The sequence below is a fragment of the Salvelinus namaycush genome, chromosome 35 (assembly GCF_016432855.1).
Source record: "Salvelinus namaycush isolate Seneca chromosome 35, SaNama_1.0, whole genome shotgun sequence".
Lineage (NCBI taxonomy): Eukaryota > Metazoa > Chordata > Actinopteri > Salmoniformes > Salmonidae > Salvelinus > Salvelinus namaycush.
Genome location: NC_052341.1, coordinates 20,936,934 through 20,957,368, shown reverse-complemented (window position 1 = coordinate 20,957,368; position 20,435 = coordinate 20,936,934). Strand labels below are relative to the sequence as shown.

Here is a 20,435-nt window from a genome sequence, read left to right as displayed (position 1 = left end):
ATGGCGTCAATGTAAACGGAGGTTTTTGGATATAAATATGAACTTTATCGAACAAAACATATATGTATTGTGTAACATGAAGTCCTATGAGTGTCATCTGATGAAGATCATCAAAGGTTAGTGATTAATCTTATCTCTATTTCTGCTTTTTGTGACTCCTGTCTTTGGCTGGAAAAATGACTGTGTTTTTCTATGATTTTGCGGTGACCTAACATAATCGTTTGTGGTGCTTTCGCTGTAAAGCCTATTTGAAATCGGACACTTTGGTGGGATTAACAACAAGATTACCTTTAAAATGGTATAAGATACATGTATGTTTGAGGAATGCTAATTATGAGATTTCTGTTGTTTGAATTTGGCGCCCTGCACTTTCACTGGCTGTTGTCATATCATCCCGTTAACGGGATTGCAGTCATAAGAAGTACATTAATGCCATCAATAGACAATAGATTAAGTTTCTTAAACAAAGGTGCAGATGGAGCCAGGTAATTAGAGCAGGTGGCTAGTCTTGCAAATGTATTTTGTATGTTGAGTAACTTGTATTGGTAGGAGGCATATGTACTGGGGATATGGGATATGGGTAAATTAAGCTATAGCGTAGAGTTAGGAAGCAAGCCTGATGAACCAAACCACCAATCTTTCTGATGATACCAACAGATTTCATCACTTTGTTTGGGGCAAATCCAATAGAACACATTACTGAGTACCACTCTTCATATTTTCATGCATAATGGTGTCTGCATCATTTTATGGGTATGCTCATAATCGTTAAGGACTGGGGAGTTTTTCAGGATAAAAGAGAAACAGAATGGAGCTAAGCACAGGCAAAATCCTAGAATCCACCAGATTCTGGGAGATGAATTCAGGACAATAACCTAAAACACAAGGCCAAATCTACTTTGGAGTTGCTTACCAAGAATACAGTGAAGGTTCCTGAGTGGCCTAGTAACAGTTTTGACTTAAATCGGCTTGAAAATACATGGCAAGATCTGAAAATGGTTGTCTAGCAATGATCAACAACCAATTTGACAGAGCTTTAAGAATTTAAAAAATAATAATTGGCAAATGTTTTACAATCCAGGTGTGGAAAGCTCTTAGAGCTACCAACTTTTATCTCTCTTTTACTGGATAGAGCTAAACACTTGCCAGGACTTGGCCATTTTATCAGAAAGGTGAAGAATCATTGTACAAAGATGGTCAAATGGCTCTGTAAAATGACAAATGATAAAATTAAATAGAGATATGAATGAGAGGGAGCATGGTTAAGGTTTTGATGTTAATCAGCTTGAAAATATATGGCAGGACCTGAAAATGGTTCTCGAGCAATGATCAGCAACCAGAACTTGACAGAACTTGAAGAAGTTTGAAAAGTATAATGGGCAAATGTTGTACAATTCAGGTGTGGAAAGCTCTTCGAGACTTCCCCAGAAAACCTCACAGTTGTAATTGCTGCCAAAGGTGCTTGCACAAAGTATTCACTCAGGGGTGTGAATATTTATGTACATTTCTGTATTTCATTTTCAATAAATGTCTTACAATTTATAAAAACATGTTTTCACTTTGTCATTATGGGGTATTGTGTGTAGATGGGTGAGAGAATATTTCATCCATTTTGAATCCAGGATATAACACAACAAAATGTGGAAAAAGAGAAGGGGTACGAATTCTTTCTGAAGGCATTGTATATGGCTCTTTATATGTGTATATATGTCTATATAGTACCAGTCAAAAGTTTGGACACACCTACTCATTCAAGGATTTTTCTTTATTTGTACTATTTTCTACATTATAGAATAATAGTGAAGACATCATATAGTGAATAGTGAAGACATCAAATAACACATATGAAATCATGTAGTAACCAAAAAGTAACCAAAAAAGTGTTAAACTAATCAAAATATATTTAATATTTTAGATTCTTCAAAGTAGCCACCCTTTGCCTTGATGACAGCTGTGCACTCTCTTGGCATTCTCTCAACCAACTTCATGAGGTAGTTACCTGGAATGCATTTAAATGAACAGGTGTGCCTTGTTAAAAGTTAATTTGTGGAGTTCTGTTTCTTCTTAATGCATTTGAGACAGTTGTGTTGTGACAAGTTATGGGTGGTATACAGAAAATAGCCCTATTTGGTAAAAGACCAAGTCCATATTATGCTCAAATAAGTTAAGAGAAACGACGGTCCATCATTACTTTAAAACTTCTTCGGGATCGGTGTCACTTCCACGGGACGGTTGAGCTAACGTAGGCTAATGCGATTAGCATGAGGTTGTAAGTAACAAGAAAATTTCCCAGGACATAGACATATCTGATATTGTCAGAAAGCTTAAATTCTTGTTAATCTAACTGCACTGTCCAATTTACAGTAGCTATTACAGTGAAATAATACCATGCTATTGTTTGAGGAGAGTGCACAATTTTGAACATGAAAAGTTATTAATAAACAAATTTGGCACATTTGGAAAGTCTTGATATAACATTTTGAACAGAAATGCAATGGTTCATTGGATCAGTCTAAAACTTTGCACATACACTGATGCCATCTAGTGGCCAAAATCTAATTTGCACCTGGGCTGGAATAATACATTATGGCCTTTCTCTTGCATTTCAAAGATGATGGTACAAAAAAAAATCAAGAGAACCGTTGGTGTTTTCTTTGGATTATCTTTTACCAGATCTATTGTGTTATATTCTACTACATTACTTTCACATTTCCATACACTTCTAAGTGTTTCCTTTCAAATGGTACCAAGAATATACATATCCTTGCTTCAGGGCCTGAGGTACAGGCAGTTAGATTTGGGTATGTTATTTGAGGCGAAAATGGAAAAAAAGGGGCTAATCCTTAAAACATGAAAGTCAGTCAATCCGGAAAATTTTAAGAACTTTGAAAGTTTCTTCAAGTGCAGTCGCAAAAACCATCAAGCGCTATGATGAAACTGGTTCTCATGAGGACCACCACAGGAAAGTGTAGTGGAATATTCTCATCAAGTGAGAGAGACTTTGTCATTTCTTCAAACAATCATCTTTATTCAATATCGATTAGTTATTGCAATATAGATGCTGGTCAACCCAGAGTGGTTTATGTTGCCCCTTGGTCTGCATGGGAGGGGTGGAACCAGCAATGACGAAGAATTCTTAGTGTTTGCATTTGTGTAAAGGTTAGGTTACTCGGCCCAACAGTCTTGACTGTCACCGCTAAGAATTCTTAGTCATTGCTGGTTCCACCCCTCCCATGCAGACCAAGGGGCAACATAAACCACTCTGGGTTCATCCGGTCGTTATCTACACAGGGTTGTTGTCTTAACCCCACCCTAGCTTATGTAATACCCTTGTTAGAACCAAGTATTGAGTTTATTCTTGTTAGAACCAAGTATTGAGTTTATTTGTTATAATTAATTGGTATTATATTTAAAAGGTGATTGAATTGCTCCCGAATTGTAATGTTGTTAATGCATTTCTTTTGAAGAAATATGTATTTAATGTATAAGTGAATAGGTTGGTTTACTTTTAAGTTTAAGTTTTGACCAATAAGGTCGCTTGTTAATTAAGCTGTGGCCAATGGGAGTTGACCTGGTTAACAAGAGGCCTGGGAAAAAAGAGAGGGAGAGAGATGTTGAGAAAAGGATGGACATTACATTATGACCGTTGGTGAAGAAAAATTATAAAAGAAGACGATAAAAATAGAACAAAACCCATACCTATCAAGTTTTGAATGGAAATACCGATTTTATTTTATAAGAGAGTTGTTATAATTTTGTTAAGAAAGACTTAGTAAAGACTGAAGCTACGGTCTCATCGTGGAGGTATTTGACAGCCTTGAGGTTAGCCTAGCATCGTGTGACACGGAGGGAGAATTGCTTGGGAAAGATTAACGAGTTCATGTTCCCATTGGATATCGGTTACTGCTAAAGAGTACTGTCTGCATTGATAGCTGTGCTTGCTGTGGATCTTGTGAGGAAACCTGCAAGGAACTGCCATACTTCACTGAGGGAATAAGTAACCACAACGGTGGGGTGCTTCGGGACTTTATGTGTGTCGTAATTTTTTTGAGCTCGTACCCGCGCCAACAGGTTAAGCAAGCTTGAAATAATTTGGACATGGGTTGTGCACGACTCATTGGGGTTTATTATTTTAATACATTTTTATGTGGTGCATTGAAAATGTAATAATACACATCTTGAACCTTATGTATGTTGCCTTGGTGGAGTCATTTACTGTTTCAATTTAATTTAATGCATGGGAAAGTATATCCTTATACAATAACAGAAACCTATAATCATTTAATCTGAAGTTAATACCCTATTGTCATCGCCCTAGATAGTTTACAATAGGGATTCTTATTGGAGATGTCCTTCTCACCTAACATCCCATGCTGTTGAGATATTCTACGCAAGTTAATATCGTGAGTCAAATTCGAGCCTGGTGAGAGGGTTACACTTAGTTTCCCAGATGTCAGGATGATTTAGAGACAATGAGGCATTGTTATACTCCTAAACTATCTCTAGTAAAACACATTCTTGTCTATGTAATGCATTTGTCAGCTCAAGCCATCTCTAGTGACCACACGCCCAGATTAGCTGCAGGGAAGAAATATCAGAAAGGTCTTACTATTAGTTCAATATTAATTGTTAACCATTAATATCAAATAAATCAGGTAAATACGTAATTTTTCTATCACATTCCCCAATTTTGAGATATCTCTCAACTTAAAAGACAAATTACAATGTTTAAAAATACATTGTTTTTGCGATATTGCAATCTCAGCAATCTAAGTCAGAGTACATTTTTCATCAGTACGAAACAAATCATCATGTTGATACCGAGCACACCTCCATTGGTTAGCATAGTAGAAACTAAAATTAGCCAGTAAAATCCAGGTAGTGACTCCCGGTTTAAGTAACATTTCTTCCATTTAGTGCCTAATGAACATGACCCAGGACAAGCATCATGATCCCACTATTTATAAGGCAACACCCATGGCTATGTGCCATTAGCACAAACCTGCTATAGTTCCTGAGTATTATAATTATCGTCAAAAATTGCAATTTGGCAATGGATATAAATTAAATAGATTAGGATCAGTTTCACTCTCAGTATCAGAGTTCACCCTCTCCATTCACCAGGGCATGCTGAGAATAGTATCAATCTCTTTGGTACACAACTTCTTTACACGCGTCACAATCAGCATAACAACAATCAAAACTCATAGTTATTAACATACTAAAAACTTACTCAAATCAATCAGTCAGTTTTTAAAAAATCATTCAGTTTCCAAATCATAAAACAAAACAATTAATTATCCAACCAAAATTTAGAATGACATTCTTCAGTGATTCACATTGGTTCAATCACTCAAAATTATAACCCTCAATTTAACACACATTAATACTGGCAGAATGAACATTTATTTTAACATACAATATATTTAACCTATAATTCCAGTATTAACTTTCTCATCATGATTATAATTACAGATCAGTATCTCAATGCATTCTCAACCTAAATTACTATACATTTAGCAGTGTTTAGACCTCCTCAATCAACCTGATACCCCAAAATAAAACAATTTCAAACAAGTCTAAATCAATTACGTGCACAGTTGACCAACCCCCTCCCTTTCCCGACACTCTTCTGGCATTTCGGTGTGAGGTCCACACCGTTTGGTCAAATGATCCCTTCCATGCATCTAGATACCATCTGTAGTCACAATCCATAATCTCGAGAAAGGACCGATCAGAACAACAGTTTAGTTCAGTTCATTTCTGATTCAGGAAATCCAGACAAGCACTGACTGCATGACAAATGATTACTTTTACCAATATTTTTAATACCAATTTCTAAAACAAATGTCAAAGAAAATAACATCACATTCTGTTGAAACAATTTTGCCCAAAAAATTATTCCGATCATCCAGCAGACCCAAACTGGTGAGATTTATATTGAAACAAAACAGACAAACAACAATACACTCCTTCATACATCATTCGATACATTCCTACATATTACTCAGTGTGTAAACTTCAATCCAAAAACCTCAGACTGGTAATTCCCCCATTTTGACACATGACTCGTGACAACGTGATCAATGTATAAAAAACAACAAAAACTGCAAATCAAATTAGAATTACTACCCTTAATAACTCCATTACATTTTTTTTACCCAGAACTTGATTCAAGGAATAGAAAAATAGACCAGAGACAGGACTAACCTTCTCATGGTCTGAATCACACATAACTATTAACTATAAACTTCTCCGTAATTATCAGTACTATAAATTAACTTAAAATAATCATCCAATGTCTCTCAGCATTCCAGCGAGGGTGATCAAACCACACTAGAAAGTCAGGACAGAGGTCAGAGGACATTCAAACAATTCAAATAAGTGTTTCTTTCTCTATTAGACAAACATTTCATACATTTTGTATCCAAGGTCACAGTAAGTTTATTCAGTACATTTCTTATCAAAAATAATTCACGTGTTCATTTAAAACTCAGAAACTAAATATTTCTGAAAATTACATGTGTTTGACACTTTAAGATATATTTTCTCTAACCGTGAAAAACCCAATAAAACCAAATGAAATAACATTTAGTTAGATTCTAGTTTGCTAACTCTTAAGCAATCCAAACAATTCAAATTCAAAATTCTTACTTTCCAATTAACTTACTTTCCTTTGTTACCTTCACTAGTCTACATCTCTGTTTCCTTTAACTCAGAAATCCCTCTACAATCCCTACTATACTCTACCTCTGTCTTTCCGTCGAATGTTACAATTTTATTTTTAAATTATAGTAAAAACGGGGGCCTCCTGGGTGGCGCAGTGGTCTAAGGCACTGCTCTGTCGCAGTGCAGAGCCCAGGCTCTGTCGCAGCCGGCTGCAACCGGGAGGTCGCACAATTGGACTAGCGTCGTCCGGGTTAAGGAGGGTTTGGCCGGTAGGGATATCCTTGTCTCATCGCGCACTAGTGACTCCTATGGCTCTCGACCTTCGTCTCTCCCGAGCCCGTACGGGAGTTGTAGCGATGAGACAAGATAGTAACTACTAACAATTGGATTGTCACGTTCCTGACCTGTTTTCTGTTGTTTGGTATGTGTTTATTGGTCAGGGCGTGAGTTTTGGGTGGGCAGTCTATGTTTTCTGTTTCTATGTTGGTTTTGGGTTGCCTGGTATGGCTCTCAATTAGAGGCAGGTGTTTGACGTTTCCTCTGATTGAGAGTCATATTAAGGTAGGTTGTTCTCACTGTTTGTTTGTGGGTGATTGTCTTCCGTGTCAGTAGATGTTACCACACGGGACTGTTTCGGTTTGTCTGTTCCTGTTCGTGTGTTCTTCGTTTCATGTAAGTTCGTAGTTTAGGTCTGTTTAGTTCGTTTTGTTATTTTGTATTTCTAAGTGTTATTTCGTGTTTCGTCGTTTTGTTTAATAAATCATTATGAATTCACACCCCGCTGCACTTTGGTCCAATCCTTGCTACTCCTCTTCGGATGAAGAGAAGGAGGAAGCCCGTTACATGGATACTACAAAATTGGGGGTAAAAATAAATGAATGAATTATTGTAAAAACAAACATAACTTCTGCTCACAGGGAGGCCACTTTAATTACTATGTTACCTCGTTTCGCTGGTTGCACTTTCCCATATGATGCCTTGTGACTGTTTACTAATGTGGTGATGTAATTTTTCTATCTTGAAAGGAAAACCCAGAGTTACCTCTGCTGCAGAGAATAAGTTCATTAGAGTTACCAGCCTCAGAAATTGCAGCCCAAATAAATGCTTCACAGAGTTCAAGTAACAGACACATCTCAACATCAACTGGTCAGAGGAGACTGCGTGATTCAGGCCTTCATGGTGGAATTGCTGGAAAGAAACCATTACTAAGGGACACCAATAAGAAGAAGAGACTTGTTTGGGCCAAGCAACATGAGCAATGGACATTAGACAGGTGTAATTCTGTCCTTTGTTCTGATGAGTCCAAATTTGAGATTTTTTGTTCTAACCGCCGTGTCTTTGTGAGACGCAGAGTAGGTGAACGGATGACCTCCGCATGTGTGGTTCTCACCGTGAAGCATTGAGGGGTGATGGTGTGGGGTGCTTTGCTGGTGACACTGTCTGTGATTTATTTAGAATTCAATTAAATTTGACCACGAAGGAGAGTGATGGAGTGTTGCATCAGATGACCTGGCCTCCACAATCAACCGACCTCAACCCAGTTGAGATGGTCTGGGATGAATTGGAACGCAGAGTGAAGGACAAGCCGCCAACAAGAATGATTTATATCAGCTTTTATTTCTTTCATCACATTCCCAGTTGGTCAGAAGCTTACATACACTCAATTAGTATTTGGTAGCATTGCCTTTAAATTGTTTAACTTGGGTCAAATTTTATTTATTTTATTTATTTATTTCACCTTTATTTAACCAGGTAGGCCAGTTGAGAACAAGTTCTCATTTACAACTGCGACCTGGCCAAGATAAAGCAAAGCAGTGCGACACAAACAACACAGGAGTTACACATGGAATTAACAAACGTACAGTCAATAACACAATAGAAAAGTCTATATACAGTGTGTGCAAATGAAGTAAGATTAGAGAGGTAAGGCAATAAATAGGCCATAGTGGCGAAATAATTACAAGTTAGCAATTGAACAGTGGCGTGATAGATGAGCAGAAGATGAATGTGCAAGTAAAGATACTGGGTTGCAAAGGAGCAAAAAAATAAATAACAATATGGGGACGAGGTAGTTGGGTGGGCTATTTACAGATGGGCTATGTGCAGGTGCAATGATCTGTAAGCTGCTCTGACAGCTGATGCTTAAAGTTAGTGAGGGAGATATGAGTCTCCAGCTTCAGTGATTTTTGCAATTCGTTCCAGTCATTGGCAGCAGAGAACTGGAAGGATAGGCGGTCAAAGGAGGAATTGGCTTTGGGAGTGAACATTGAAATATACTTGCTGGAGCGCGTGCTACGGGTGGGTGCTGCTATGGTGACCAGTGAGTTGAGATAAGGCGGGGCTTTACCTAGCAAAGACTTATAGATGACCTGGAGCCAGTGGGTTTGGCGACAAATAGGAAGCGAGGGCCAGCCAATGAGAGCATACAGGTCGCAGTGGTGGGCAGTACAGTTGAAGTCGGAAGTTTACATACACCTGAGCCAAATACATTTAAACTCCGTTTTTCAAAATTCCTGACATTTAATCCGAGTAAGAATTCCCTGTTTTAGGTCCGTTAGGATCACCACTTTATTTTAAGAATGTGAAATGTCAGAATAATAGTAAAGAGAATGATTTATTTCAGCTTTTATTTCTTTCATCACATTCCCAGTGGGTCAGAAGTTTACATACACTCAATTAGTATTTGGTAGCATTGCCTTTAAATTGTTTAACTTGGGTCAAACGTTTCGGGTAGCCTTCCACAAGCTTCCCACAATAAGTTGGGTGAATTTTGACCCATTCCTCCTGACAGAGCTGGTGTAACTATGTCAGGCCTCCTTGCTCGCACACGCTTTTTCAGTTCTGCCCACAAATTTTCTACAGGATTGAGGTGAGGGCTTTGTGATGACCACTCCAATACCTTGTCTTTGTTGTCCTTAAGCCATTTTGCAACAACTTTGGAAGTATGCTTGGGGTCATTGTCCATTTGGAAGACCCATTTGCGACCAAGCTTTAACTTCCTGACTGATGTCTTGAGATGTGGCTTCAATATAGCCACATAATTTTCCTCCCTCATGATGCCATCTATTTTGTGAAGTGCACCAGTCCCTCCTACAGCAAAGCACCTCCACAACATGATGCTGCCACCCCCGTGCTTCATGGTTGGGATGGGGTTCTTCGGCTTGCAAGCTTGCCCCTTTTCCTCCAAACATAACAATGGTCGTTATGGCCAAACAGACTCGTTTTACTGTGGATATGGATACTTTTGTGCCTGTTTCCTCCAGCATCTTCACAAGGTCCTTTGCTTGTTGTTTTGGGATTGATTTGCACTTCTCGCACCAAAGTACGTTCATCTCTAGGAGACAGAACGTGTCTCCTTACTGAGCGGTATGACGGCTGTGTGGTCCCATGGTGTTTATACTTGTGTACTATTGTTTGTACAGATGAACGTGGTACCTTCAGGCGTTTGGAAATTGCTTCCAAGGATGAACCAGACATGTGGATGTCTACGATTTTTTTTCTGAGGTCTTGGCTGATTTCTTTTGATTTTCCCATGATGTCAAGCAAAGAGGCACTGCGTTTGAAGGTAGGCCTTAAAATACATCCACAGGTACACCTCCAATTGACTCAAATGATGTCAATTAGCCTACCAGAAGCTTCGAAAGCCATGACATCATTTTCTGGAATTTCCCAAGCTGTTTAAAGGCACAGTCAACTTGGTGTATGTAAACTTCTGACCCACTGGAATTGTGATACAGTGAATTATAAGTGAAACAATATGTCTGTAAACAATTGTTGGAAAAATTGCTTGTGTCATTTTTGTGGCACAAAGTAGATGTCGTAACCGACTTGCCAAAACTATAGTTTGTTCACAAGAAATTTGTGGAGTGGTTGAAAAAAAAGTTTTAATGATTCCAACCAAGTGTATGTAAACTTCCGACTTCAACTGTACATGCATACATATAAAGAGCCATATATACACATGTAGGTTAAAGCAACTACCACGGCTCAGGGACCGATACAGTGGTCTGGTCAGGTGTATTGTATACTCATTTTGCCAGACTCCTTCACTTTGACACTTGAAGAAGGATCTTGAGGGAGCTATGGTCAGGTGTACTAAGGCTACTGTTGTTGTCATGGTGATGAAGGTCAGGTTTACTGAGGCTACTGTTGTTGTCATGGTTTCAGATTGTGATCCTGAAGGAGCTGAAGCACTCGGACGGGAACTTTAACAAGAGTCAGAGGATAGAGCTCAACTCGGTGAGTCACCGATTATACAGCAAGTTTGATAATGTCCGGTAGACTACTCAAGGGTATCAAGTATGCATTTTTACATGTGTCCAAGTGGTATCTTTGTTTAGTTTTTCATATTTGATTTGATTATAAGTCCTATTGCTTATTATATCCAACCTCCCTGATTTACAGCTTCTGCACATTGACTACTACAACTTGACTAAGTTCTACGGCACAGTCAAGTATGCTCATGGTGTGTTTGGGGTGTTCGAGTACGGCGAGAGGGGATCTCTAAGGGTGAGAAACACACATGCAAGCATGCACGCACGCACACTCACACACACTTTCCCATTTTAACTTTTAACTTCTTCCTTCCTCAGTGTGTGCTGAATGACAATATTTCATACCCGGAGGAGACCTTCATGGACTGGGAGTTTAAGATCTCTGTAATGTACGACATCGCCAAGGTGAGCTGGCAACAACTCTAGTCTACACTCTGCGGTTGGTTTGTATGAGCTCAGAAAATGCCAACTCAGAGCAATTTACCGTAAGATGCTAAAACCTTAGCCAAGCTAAAACCCTATCCAAGAGTTTTAATCTTGTCAATATTGATATACATTTCCGAAGTGCTTTGATCCATTTGACAACATTGAGTCATTGAAATACAGTAGGCCTTTATTCAAAGACAAAACCTCCTCCCCTTTCTTCATCTCCGCAGGGTATGTCCTACCTCCATTCCAGTGACATCCAGGTCCATGGCCGTCTCAAGTCCACTAACTGTGTGGTGGACAACCGCATGGTGGTCAAGATCACTGGCTTTGGCTGCAACACCATTCTAAACCCAGGCAGAGGTAGGAACTATTACTTCGGTAGGGCTAGCTTGCTAGCATAGTTAGCATTCATGCAATACACTTCCCCTGAGGTCTGTCTGTCCTAGGATGTCTCTTTCTGTCTTATCCCTGTTCTGCCCTTTGTTTGTTTTTTACCTATCCTCCCCTATCCCCTCACTCTCTTTTCCTCTCCATCCTTCCCCTCCTTTCTCTCCCCCATCAGACCTGTGGACAGCTCCAGAGCACCTGCGTAGACAGGGGATCTCCCAGAAGGGAGATGTCTACAGCTTTGCCATCATCGCCCAGGAGATAGTTCTCAGGAGGAAAACCTTTTACACCGAGGCCTACTCCGACCGCACAGGTTAAACACATTCCTATATAACACCTTATATAGAAATTCAGAACAGAATCATTGCATCAGCTTTGCTATACTGTAGTTACCCTTATTTAAAATGTAATCTTTGGCACTTTGAGTGGTTCTGCATTTAATTCTGGGGAAGTATCGACCCCTCCTGGTCAACTGTAGCATTGTTCAGTTGAGCACAACATAGTGTAGCAGATTAACAAGACGCTCACACACGATGTTCTGTCTTCATCAGAGAAAATGGCCAGAGTGCAGTACCCTATCAAAATAACCTATTTCAGACCTGATCTAAATTTTGAGACTGCAGGAGAAAAAGAACTGGAGGTAAGATTGGCATTTGTTTGTGTGTTTGTCTGTCTGTTTGTGTGCAACAGAGAGAGACAGAGATGGGGAGGGCTTACAGTACAGAGAAAGACAGATATAGAGATAGAGAGTCTGTAATCCACATTGGCTTGTACATATTTTTTTTTCTGAATGCCCACAGGTGTACATGCTGATAAAGATCTGCTGGGATGAGGACCCAGAGCGAAGGCCTGACTTTAAGAAGATAGAGAACTCACTGGGGAAGATCTTCAGGTACCAGCTACCTACTTTTATCTCTCTTTTATTGGATAGAGCTAAACACTTGCCAGGACTTGGCCATTTTATCAGAAAGGTGAAGAATACATTTACAAAGATGGTAAAATGTCTCTGTAACATGACAACTGGTCAAAATAAATAGAGATATAAGTAAGACGAGCATGGTTATGGTTTGCAGTGCTTCTAAATAACTAACATGTAATTGCTGTAGAGCTGCACCCTTCTCTTTCATTTAAGATACATTTGAGAAATCCCTCACATTGAAAAGTGGCGCGTGTGGGTGTGTGTGTATATGTGTGTGTGACTGATCCTGTTCTTTTCTCCATAGTAACCTGCACAACCAGGCTAATGAGAGCTACATGGACAACCTGATCCGTCGTCTACAGATGTACTCCCGGAACCTGGAGCACCTGGTGGAGGAAAGGACAGCTCTGTACAAGGCTGAGAGAGACAGGGCCGACTGCCTCAACTTCATGCTGCTGCCTCGGTCAGTCGACAAACAACAACAAAAAGAAACAGATACCCGAACACAGTTCCATGTTCTTGTTTTATAAAGTGCAGTGTTTCAACCAGAAGGTCTTTGTCAGACTGCACAACCAGAAAACCACTTTAAGACCAGCAAATGACTTCTCTCTCTCCAGTCCTGTGGTGCGTTCTCTGAAAGAGACAGGCATCGTGGAGCCGGAGCTGTTTGAGGAGGTGACGGTCTACTTCAGCGACATCGTGGGCTTCACCACCCTGTGCCAGTACAGCACCCCCATGGAAGTGGTGGACATGCTCAACGACATCTACAAGGGCTTCGACAGCATCCTCGACCACCACGACGTATACAAGGTTAGGGTTGAGGTTAGGGTTGTGGTTGAGGCTAGGCTTACTGTAAACCAAAATGTTTAGTTCAATAGCAGATGTATAGCTTCTATGTCTTCCTTCTTGTCCTGTGTCAGGTGGAGACGATAGGTGATGCGTACATGGTGGCGTCGGGGTTGCCTCGGCGGAACGGGAACAGGCACGCGGTGGACATCTCCCGCATGGCCCTGGACATTCTGGCATTTATGGGGACCTTCCAGCTCAGACATCTGCCGGGACTACCTGTGTGGATCCGCATTGGGATGCACTCAGGTATCCGTAGCTCCCCAAGACCTATCCTGAATTCATAACACGTCCTTCTCTCTCCTTAGTCTCTGCTCTTTCCTGTAACTTCCCTCACTCTCTCCTCCCTGTCTGTCATCAATACCCCCCTTAAGTCTCACTACTTGTTCCCTAGGCCCCTGTGCAGCAGGAGTGGTGGGTATAAAGATGCCCAGATACTGCCTGTTTGGAGACACAGTCAACACTGCCTCTAGCATGGAGTCAACGGGACATCGTAAGCAGGCTACAGGAACACTGGAAATATCCACACCAAATCTACACAAACATAAAATGTTCATATCAGCTGTCATGGCAGGTGAGTAAAATACAACTCTGTCTCTCTCCATCCAGCCCTGAGAATCCACGTCAGTCAGCCCACCATCAGCATCCTACAGAGGACAGACTGCAAGTTTGAGTACGAGAAGAGAGGGGAGACTTTTCTCAAGGTATGGACATGGCACATGCCGCTTTGCGCTTTGCGCTTTGCTGTTTGTCATGACAGAATCATACAGATTTTTTTGCCATTTGTACTATTTAGTACTCTTATTTACTGTGTTGAATATCATATAAGATTGTGTGTGTGTTTGTATATATATATCCCAGGGTAAAGGCACAGAGTTGACCTACTGGTTGACAGGTGAAACAGGAGAGGACTACAACCTGCCAACGCCACCGACAGCGTGAGTTAACCTGCTGCTCATTTATATGCTCCCCTATAACTTAGTAAAGAGTATGAGCATCACTAGAGCTACACGTCATCTTTAGATCTATCTATATTATTAACTTCTACATTCATGTCTTTCTTCCATTTTGTAGGGTAAACAGATATCATTAGAGCTACATATCTACAGTGCATTCGGAAAGAATTCAGACCCCTTTCCTTTTTTCACATTTTGTTACGTTACAGCCTTATTCAAAAATTGATTAAATTATTTGTTTCCCTTATCAATCTACACACAATACTCGATAATGACACAGTAAAAACAGCAAATGTATTAAAAATTTAAAACAGAAATACCATATTTACATAAGTATTCAGACCCTTTGCTATGAGACTCGAAATTGAGCTCAGGTGCATCATGTTTCCCTTGATCATTCTTGCGATGTTTCTACAACTTGATTTGAGTCCACCTGTGGTAAATTCAGTTGATTGGATATGATTGGGAAAGGCACACACCTGTCTATTTAAAGGTCCCACAGTTGACAGTGCATGTCAGAGCAAAAACTGAGCCATGAGGTCAAAGGAATTGCCCGTAGAGCTCCAAGACAGGATTGTGTCAAGGCACAGATCTGGGGAAGAGTACCAAAACATTTCTGCAGCATTGAAGTTCCTCAAGAACACAGTGGCCTCCATCATTCTTAAATGGAAGAATAGCTGGCCACCCGGCCAAACTGAACAATCGGGGGGAAAGGGCCTTGGTCAGGGAAATGACCAAGAACCAGATGGTCACTCTGACAGAGCTCCTCTGTGGAGATGGGAGAACATTCCAGGACAGCCATCTCTGCAGCACTCCACCAATCAGGCCTTTATGGTAGAGTGGCCAGACGGAAGCCACTCCTCAGTAAAATGCACATGACAGCCCGCTTGGAGTTTGCCAAAAGGCACCAAAAGGACTCTCAGACCATGAGAAACAAGATTCTCTGGTCTGATGAAACTAAGACTGAATTCTTTGGCCTGAATGTCAAGTGTCACGTCTGGAGGAAACCTGGCACCATCCCTACGGTGAAGAATGGTGGTGGTGGCAGCATCATGTTGTGTTTTTTTTTCAGAGGCAGGGACTGTAAGACTAGTCAGGATCAAGGGAAAGATAAACAGAGCAAAGTACAGAGAGATCTTCCAACAGGACATCGACCCTAAGCACACAGCCAAGACAACGCAGGAGTGGCTTCAGGAAAAGTCTCTGAATGTCCTTGAGTGGTCCAGCCAGAGCCCAGACTTGAACCCGATCTAACATCTCTGGAGAGACCTGAAAATAGCTGTGCAGTGACACTCCCCATCCAACCTGACAGAGCTTGAGAGAATTTGCAGAGAAGAATGGGAGAAACTCTCCAAATACAGGTGTGCCAAGCTTGTAGTGTCATACAGAATAAGACTCGAGGCTGTAATCGCTGCCAAAGGGGCTTCAACAAAGTACTGGGTAAAGGGTCTGAATACTTATGTAAATGTAATATTTCATTTTTTGTTTTTAATAAATGTGCAAAAAAACAGTTTTTGCTTTGTCATTATGGGGTATTGTGTGTAGATTGACGAGGGGGGAAAAAGATTTAATCAATTTTAGAATAAGGCTGACAAGTACATTTTTTGGGAAAAAGTCAAGGGGTCTGAATACTTTCCGAATGCACTGTATGTAGATCTATATAATTAACTCCTATGTCCTTGTCCTTCCCTGCAGGGAGAACTGCCAGCGTCTGCAGCAGGACCTGGCCCAGATGATCCAGGAGTGTCTTGAGAACCGCTCGCTGGGGTCAGAGGTCATGGAGAAGAGGAATACCCTGTCCATGAGGCAGAGGAGGGTGGGGAGGGACGGAGGGGAGCAGGGGGGAGAGGAGGAGGTTAACGATGACCAGCCAGAGTACCTCCATCTGGCTAAGCTGTAGACCAACTAAGCACTGTACTGATATACTGGAAACCTTCCCCTCCACAACCTCAGCACTAGAAATTCCAAAAACGCTGAGAAAAAAAATACTGACCTTAGGTAGAACAGCAAATAGCAAAAAGTACTTATTGTACCTTTAAGTGTTAAATAATTGTGTTGTCTACAATCAAATATTAATATTATTAATCCTCATACATTTCTTCCTTTTAACTGATTGCAATATATGGGGACCATTGTTGTGATAATATTTCATCTTGAAAATTTTAATGATTTATGGTTTAAAAACAAATGACATTGAAACTGTATTTATTTATGTGATTATATTTTACAGTTGTTGGAATCATTCCTGTACAGCATGTTACAAATAATAATAGTACTTGACGGGACTGAAAACATTGACCCATGTTTCATTGAGCCTGTTACAGTATATTGAGGCATTACAATTCCCATGTCACTGATGTCTGAGAAGTTATGGGGGTGTATCTGAGTACATTGAAGTTTTCGTTAAAGGGGGTAGGAAGGAAGTTTTCACTGATTTTCTACAGTGAATTATAAATGATTATGCACAATTGTCTAACACATATTTACATTGTTTAGATAATTTTTTTTAACAAGAATATAGCATGACTGCTATTACTGTTATACCCATAAAAAACATCTGTATAAAGATAATGTATTGTAAAGCAAATCAACCCTGGCTATTGTAACAGCATTAGATGCCCAATAAAAAAAATCAGTTCTGATCTATTGTCCGGGAACAAGTTAATGAGATTAACTACAGTGAAACCCATATACAGTACCAGACAAAAGTTGGTACAAACCTAACTTACTCGTTCAAGGGTTTTTCTTTATTTGTACTATGGTCTACATTGTAGAATAATAGTGAAGACATTAAAACTATGAAATAACACATATGGAATCATGTAGTAACCAAAAACGTGTTAAACAAATCAAAATATATTTTATATTTGAGATTCTTCAAAGTAGCCACCCGTTGCCTTGATGACAGCTTTGCACACTCTTGGCATTCTCTCAACCAACTTCATGAATTAGTCACCTGGAATGCATTTCAATTGACAGGTTTACCTTGTTAAAACTATCCTTCTTAATGCATTTGAGCCAATCAGTTGTGTTGTGACAAGGTAGGGGTGGTATACAGAAGATAGACCTATTTGGTAAAAGACCAAGTCCATATTATGGCAAGAACAGCTCAAATTAGCAAAGAGAAACGACAGTCCATCATTACTTTAAGACATGAAGGTCAGTCAATGCAGAACACTTCCCAAAAACCTTAAAGCGTTATGATGAAATTGGCTCTCATGAGGACCGCCATAGGAAAGGAAGACCCAGAGTTACCTCTGCTGCAGACAATAAGTTCATTAGAGTTACCAGCATCTGAAATTGCAGCCCAAATAAATGCTTCACAGAATTCAAGTAACAGACACATCTCAACATCAACTGTTCAGAGGAGACTGTGTGAATCAGGCCTTTATGGTGGAATTGCTGGAAACCACTACTAAAGGACACCAATAATAAGAAGAGAGTTGCTTGGGCCAAGAAACATGAACAATGGACATTAGATCGGTGGAAATCTGTCTTTTGGTCTGATGAGTCCAAATTTGAGATCTTTGGTTCCAATTGCCGTGTCTTTGTGAGACGCAGAGTCGGTGAACGGATGATCTCCGCACGTGTGGTTCCCACTGTGAAGCATGGAGGCCGAGGTGTGATGGTGCGGGGGTGCTTTGCTGGTGACACAGTCAGTGATTTATTTAAAATTCAAGGCACACTTAACCAGCATGGCTACCACAGCATTCTGCAGAAGATACACCATCCCATCTGGTTTGAGCTTAATGGGACTATCATTTGTTTTTCAACAGGACAATGACCCAACACACCTCCAGGCTGTGTAAGGACTATTTGACGAAGAAGGAGAGGGATGAGTGCTGCATCAGATGACCTGGCCTCCACAATCACCCAAACCTCAACCAAATTGAGATGGTTTGGGATGATTTGGACCGCAAAGTGAAGGAAAAGCAGCCAACAAGTGCTCAGCATATGTGGGAACTCCTTCAAGACTGTTGGAAAAGCATTCCAGGTGAAGCTGATTGAGAGAATGCCAAGAGTGTGCAAAGCTGTCATCAAGGCTACTTTGAAGAATCTGAAATATAAAATATATTTTGATTTGTTTAACACTTTTTTGGTTACTACATGATTCCATATATATGTTATTTCATAGTTTCGATGTCTTCACTATTATTCCACAATGTTGAAAATAGTAAAAATAAAGAAAAACCCTTGAATGAGTAGGTGTCCAAACTTTTGACTGGTACTGTATACATACACGTATATATATATATAAATAGATAAAATCTGTCATGCTCATGGATGAGTAGAACATTTAAAAAAAATTTTTTTTAAACATGCTGAGGAATACCAGGTTTTCAGCTCAAGTTCTGATGTCTTGGAAAACCACAAACAGTTTGAGCTAAGGCTACAAACTAGAGTAGTCTCATTAAGGGGGACATCTTCTGATGCAAAACCACCAAAACATGGGGTCAATGCCAGGCACATGGCTAGACATGGAATACATTTTTTTAAACAATGATACTTAAAAACAGGAGAAAAACAAGATAAGCTTGGTTGTAAAAAATATTTTACAGCAATAATCATGATACTGAAAAAAACATGCAATTAAAATGTCATGAAAATAAATAACCAAAACACATGTACAAAAGAAATGTAGTATAGTAATTTTGCAGCCATTGACCGACTCAAACAAATTTTCCCAGAGACTTTGTACATGCCTATATTGTGTTTGCTTGAAATCAAGGCACCCAAGCCTCGCGGTTAGAGAGGTAGCCTAACAGTTAGGGAGGCGAGCCAGCAACTTGAAGTGTGTCCGACGGTAAAAGTCTTGTGCGAAGTGAGCTGGCAACATGAGGGTTGCTGGTATCAATTCCTAGATGCCACTGCCTGCCTTTGAGCAAGGCACTTAACCCCCCAAAACAACAGCGGACAGTTTGGCAGCGCCCACACACTGCTCTAAAAAAACCTGTATATGTATGCTTTGGATGAGTTGGGTTAAAAGCAGATGTCAAATGTTGGTTGGACCTTGTGTGCAATTTACCAATTAAGTGATCTTAATCCATATGCTATGCTTTTTTGATGACCAAAGCCAAACATTATATTCACAACGCACATGCACAAAAACACAATATTGCCTCCATGAAAGCTTTTAACTGAAATCAACTCAAATGGTGATCTGTGGGTATGTTGACATGCAGAGACTAGAATGAGTATATTTGCAGTATTTGAAGGTTGCAGAGACAGGCTGTCTCTACGGACTGTGACAGTATTGGGCTACAGGGGCTCGGAGGTGATAATGGCCAGTGCCAAAACCTTCTAATTCAGTTGCAACAATTTTCTGTTCTAAGTGCATGATGCCTTTGACAAGGTCTTATCTTACCTCCTTTCTACTCATTTACAGTGAAATACATACAAAAAAATGAAATTCTTAAACAATATTTGTGCTATAGTCCTAGCTAAAAGTATTAATGACAACATCCTGGCCTCAAGGTGCAAGGGCCTGTCATTACAACATGAGCAGAGAACAGGGTTGCATCCAAAATGGCACCCTATTCCATATATAGTACAGTACCTTTGACCAGAGTAGTGCATTATGTAGGGAATAAGGTGCCACTTCAGACACAGACCTCTTTCAGCACCTTTCTCTTCTTTATCCTGCCAGGGCCTAGAGTCACACTGGAGCCAGGCAAGGGCGACAGGCTGAGAGCTCTGCTCTGCTGAGCATGCACATGCCTCAGGGAACACACATGTCCCGACAGGAAGCACTGCTATGGGTATGTGTGTGTGTGTGTGTGTGTGTGTGTGTGTGTGAGTGAGTGAGTGAGTAAGTGAGTGAGTGAGTGAGTGAGTGAGTGAGTGAGTGAGTGAGTGAGTGAGTGAGTGAGTGAGTGAGTGAGTGAGTGAGTGAGTGAGTGAGTGAGTGAGTGAGTGAGTGAGTGAGTGTGTGTACCCGTGTTTAACTATACTTAA

The 20,435-nt window shown here is 40.3% G+C and overlaps 1 protein-coding gene across 1 annotated transcript in view; it reads left to right on the top strand.

The window, feature by feature from the left end:
* The window catches only part of LOC120029440 (heat-stable enterotoxin receptor-like), a 35,468-nt gene extending 19,088 nt beyond the window's left edge, over window positions 1-16,380 (top strand). Inside the window, exons 14-27 of the mRNA XM_038974651.1 lie at window positions 10,837-10,908; window positions 11,074-11,178; window positions 11,262-11,348; window positions 11,600-11,732; window positions 11,935-12,072; window positions 12,311-12,399; window positions 12,560-12,651; window positions 12,983-13,141; window positions 13,296-13,488; window positions 13,599-13,773; window positions 13,919-14,017; window positions 14,134-14,228; window positions 14,386-14,462; window positions 16,176-16,380. Of these exons, the coding sequence (XP_038830579.1) occupies window positions 10,837-10,908; window positions 11,074-11,178; window positions 11,262-11,348; window positions 11,600-11,732; window positions 11,935-12,072; window positions 12,311-12,399; window positions 12,560-12,651; window positions 12,983-13,141; window positions 13,296-13,488; window positions 13,599-13,773; window positions 13,919-14,017; window positions 14,134-14,228; window positions 14,386-14,462; window positions 16,176-16,380 (1,719 nt within the window). The remainder of the gene's footprint in view (window positions 1-10,836; window positions 10,909-11,073; window positions 11,179-11,261; window positions 11,349-11,599; window positions 11,733-11,934; window positions 12,073-12,310; window positions 12,400-12,559; window positions 12,652-12,982; window positions 13,142-13,295; window positions 13,489-13,598; window positions 13,774-13,918; window positions 14,018-14,133; window positions 14,229-14,385; window positions 14,463-16,175) is intronic.
* Window positions 16,381-20,435: the final 4,055 nt, after the last annotated feature.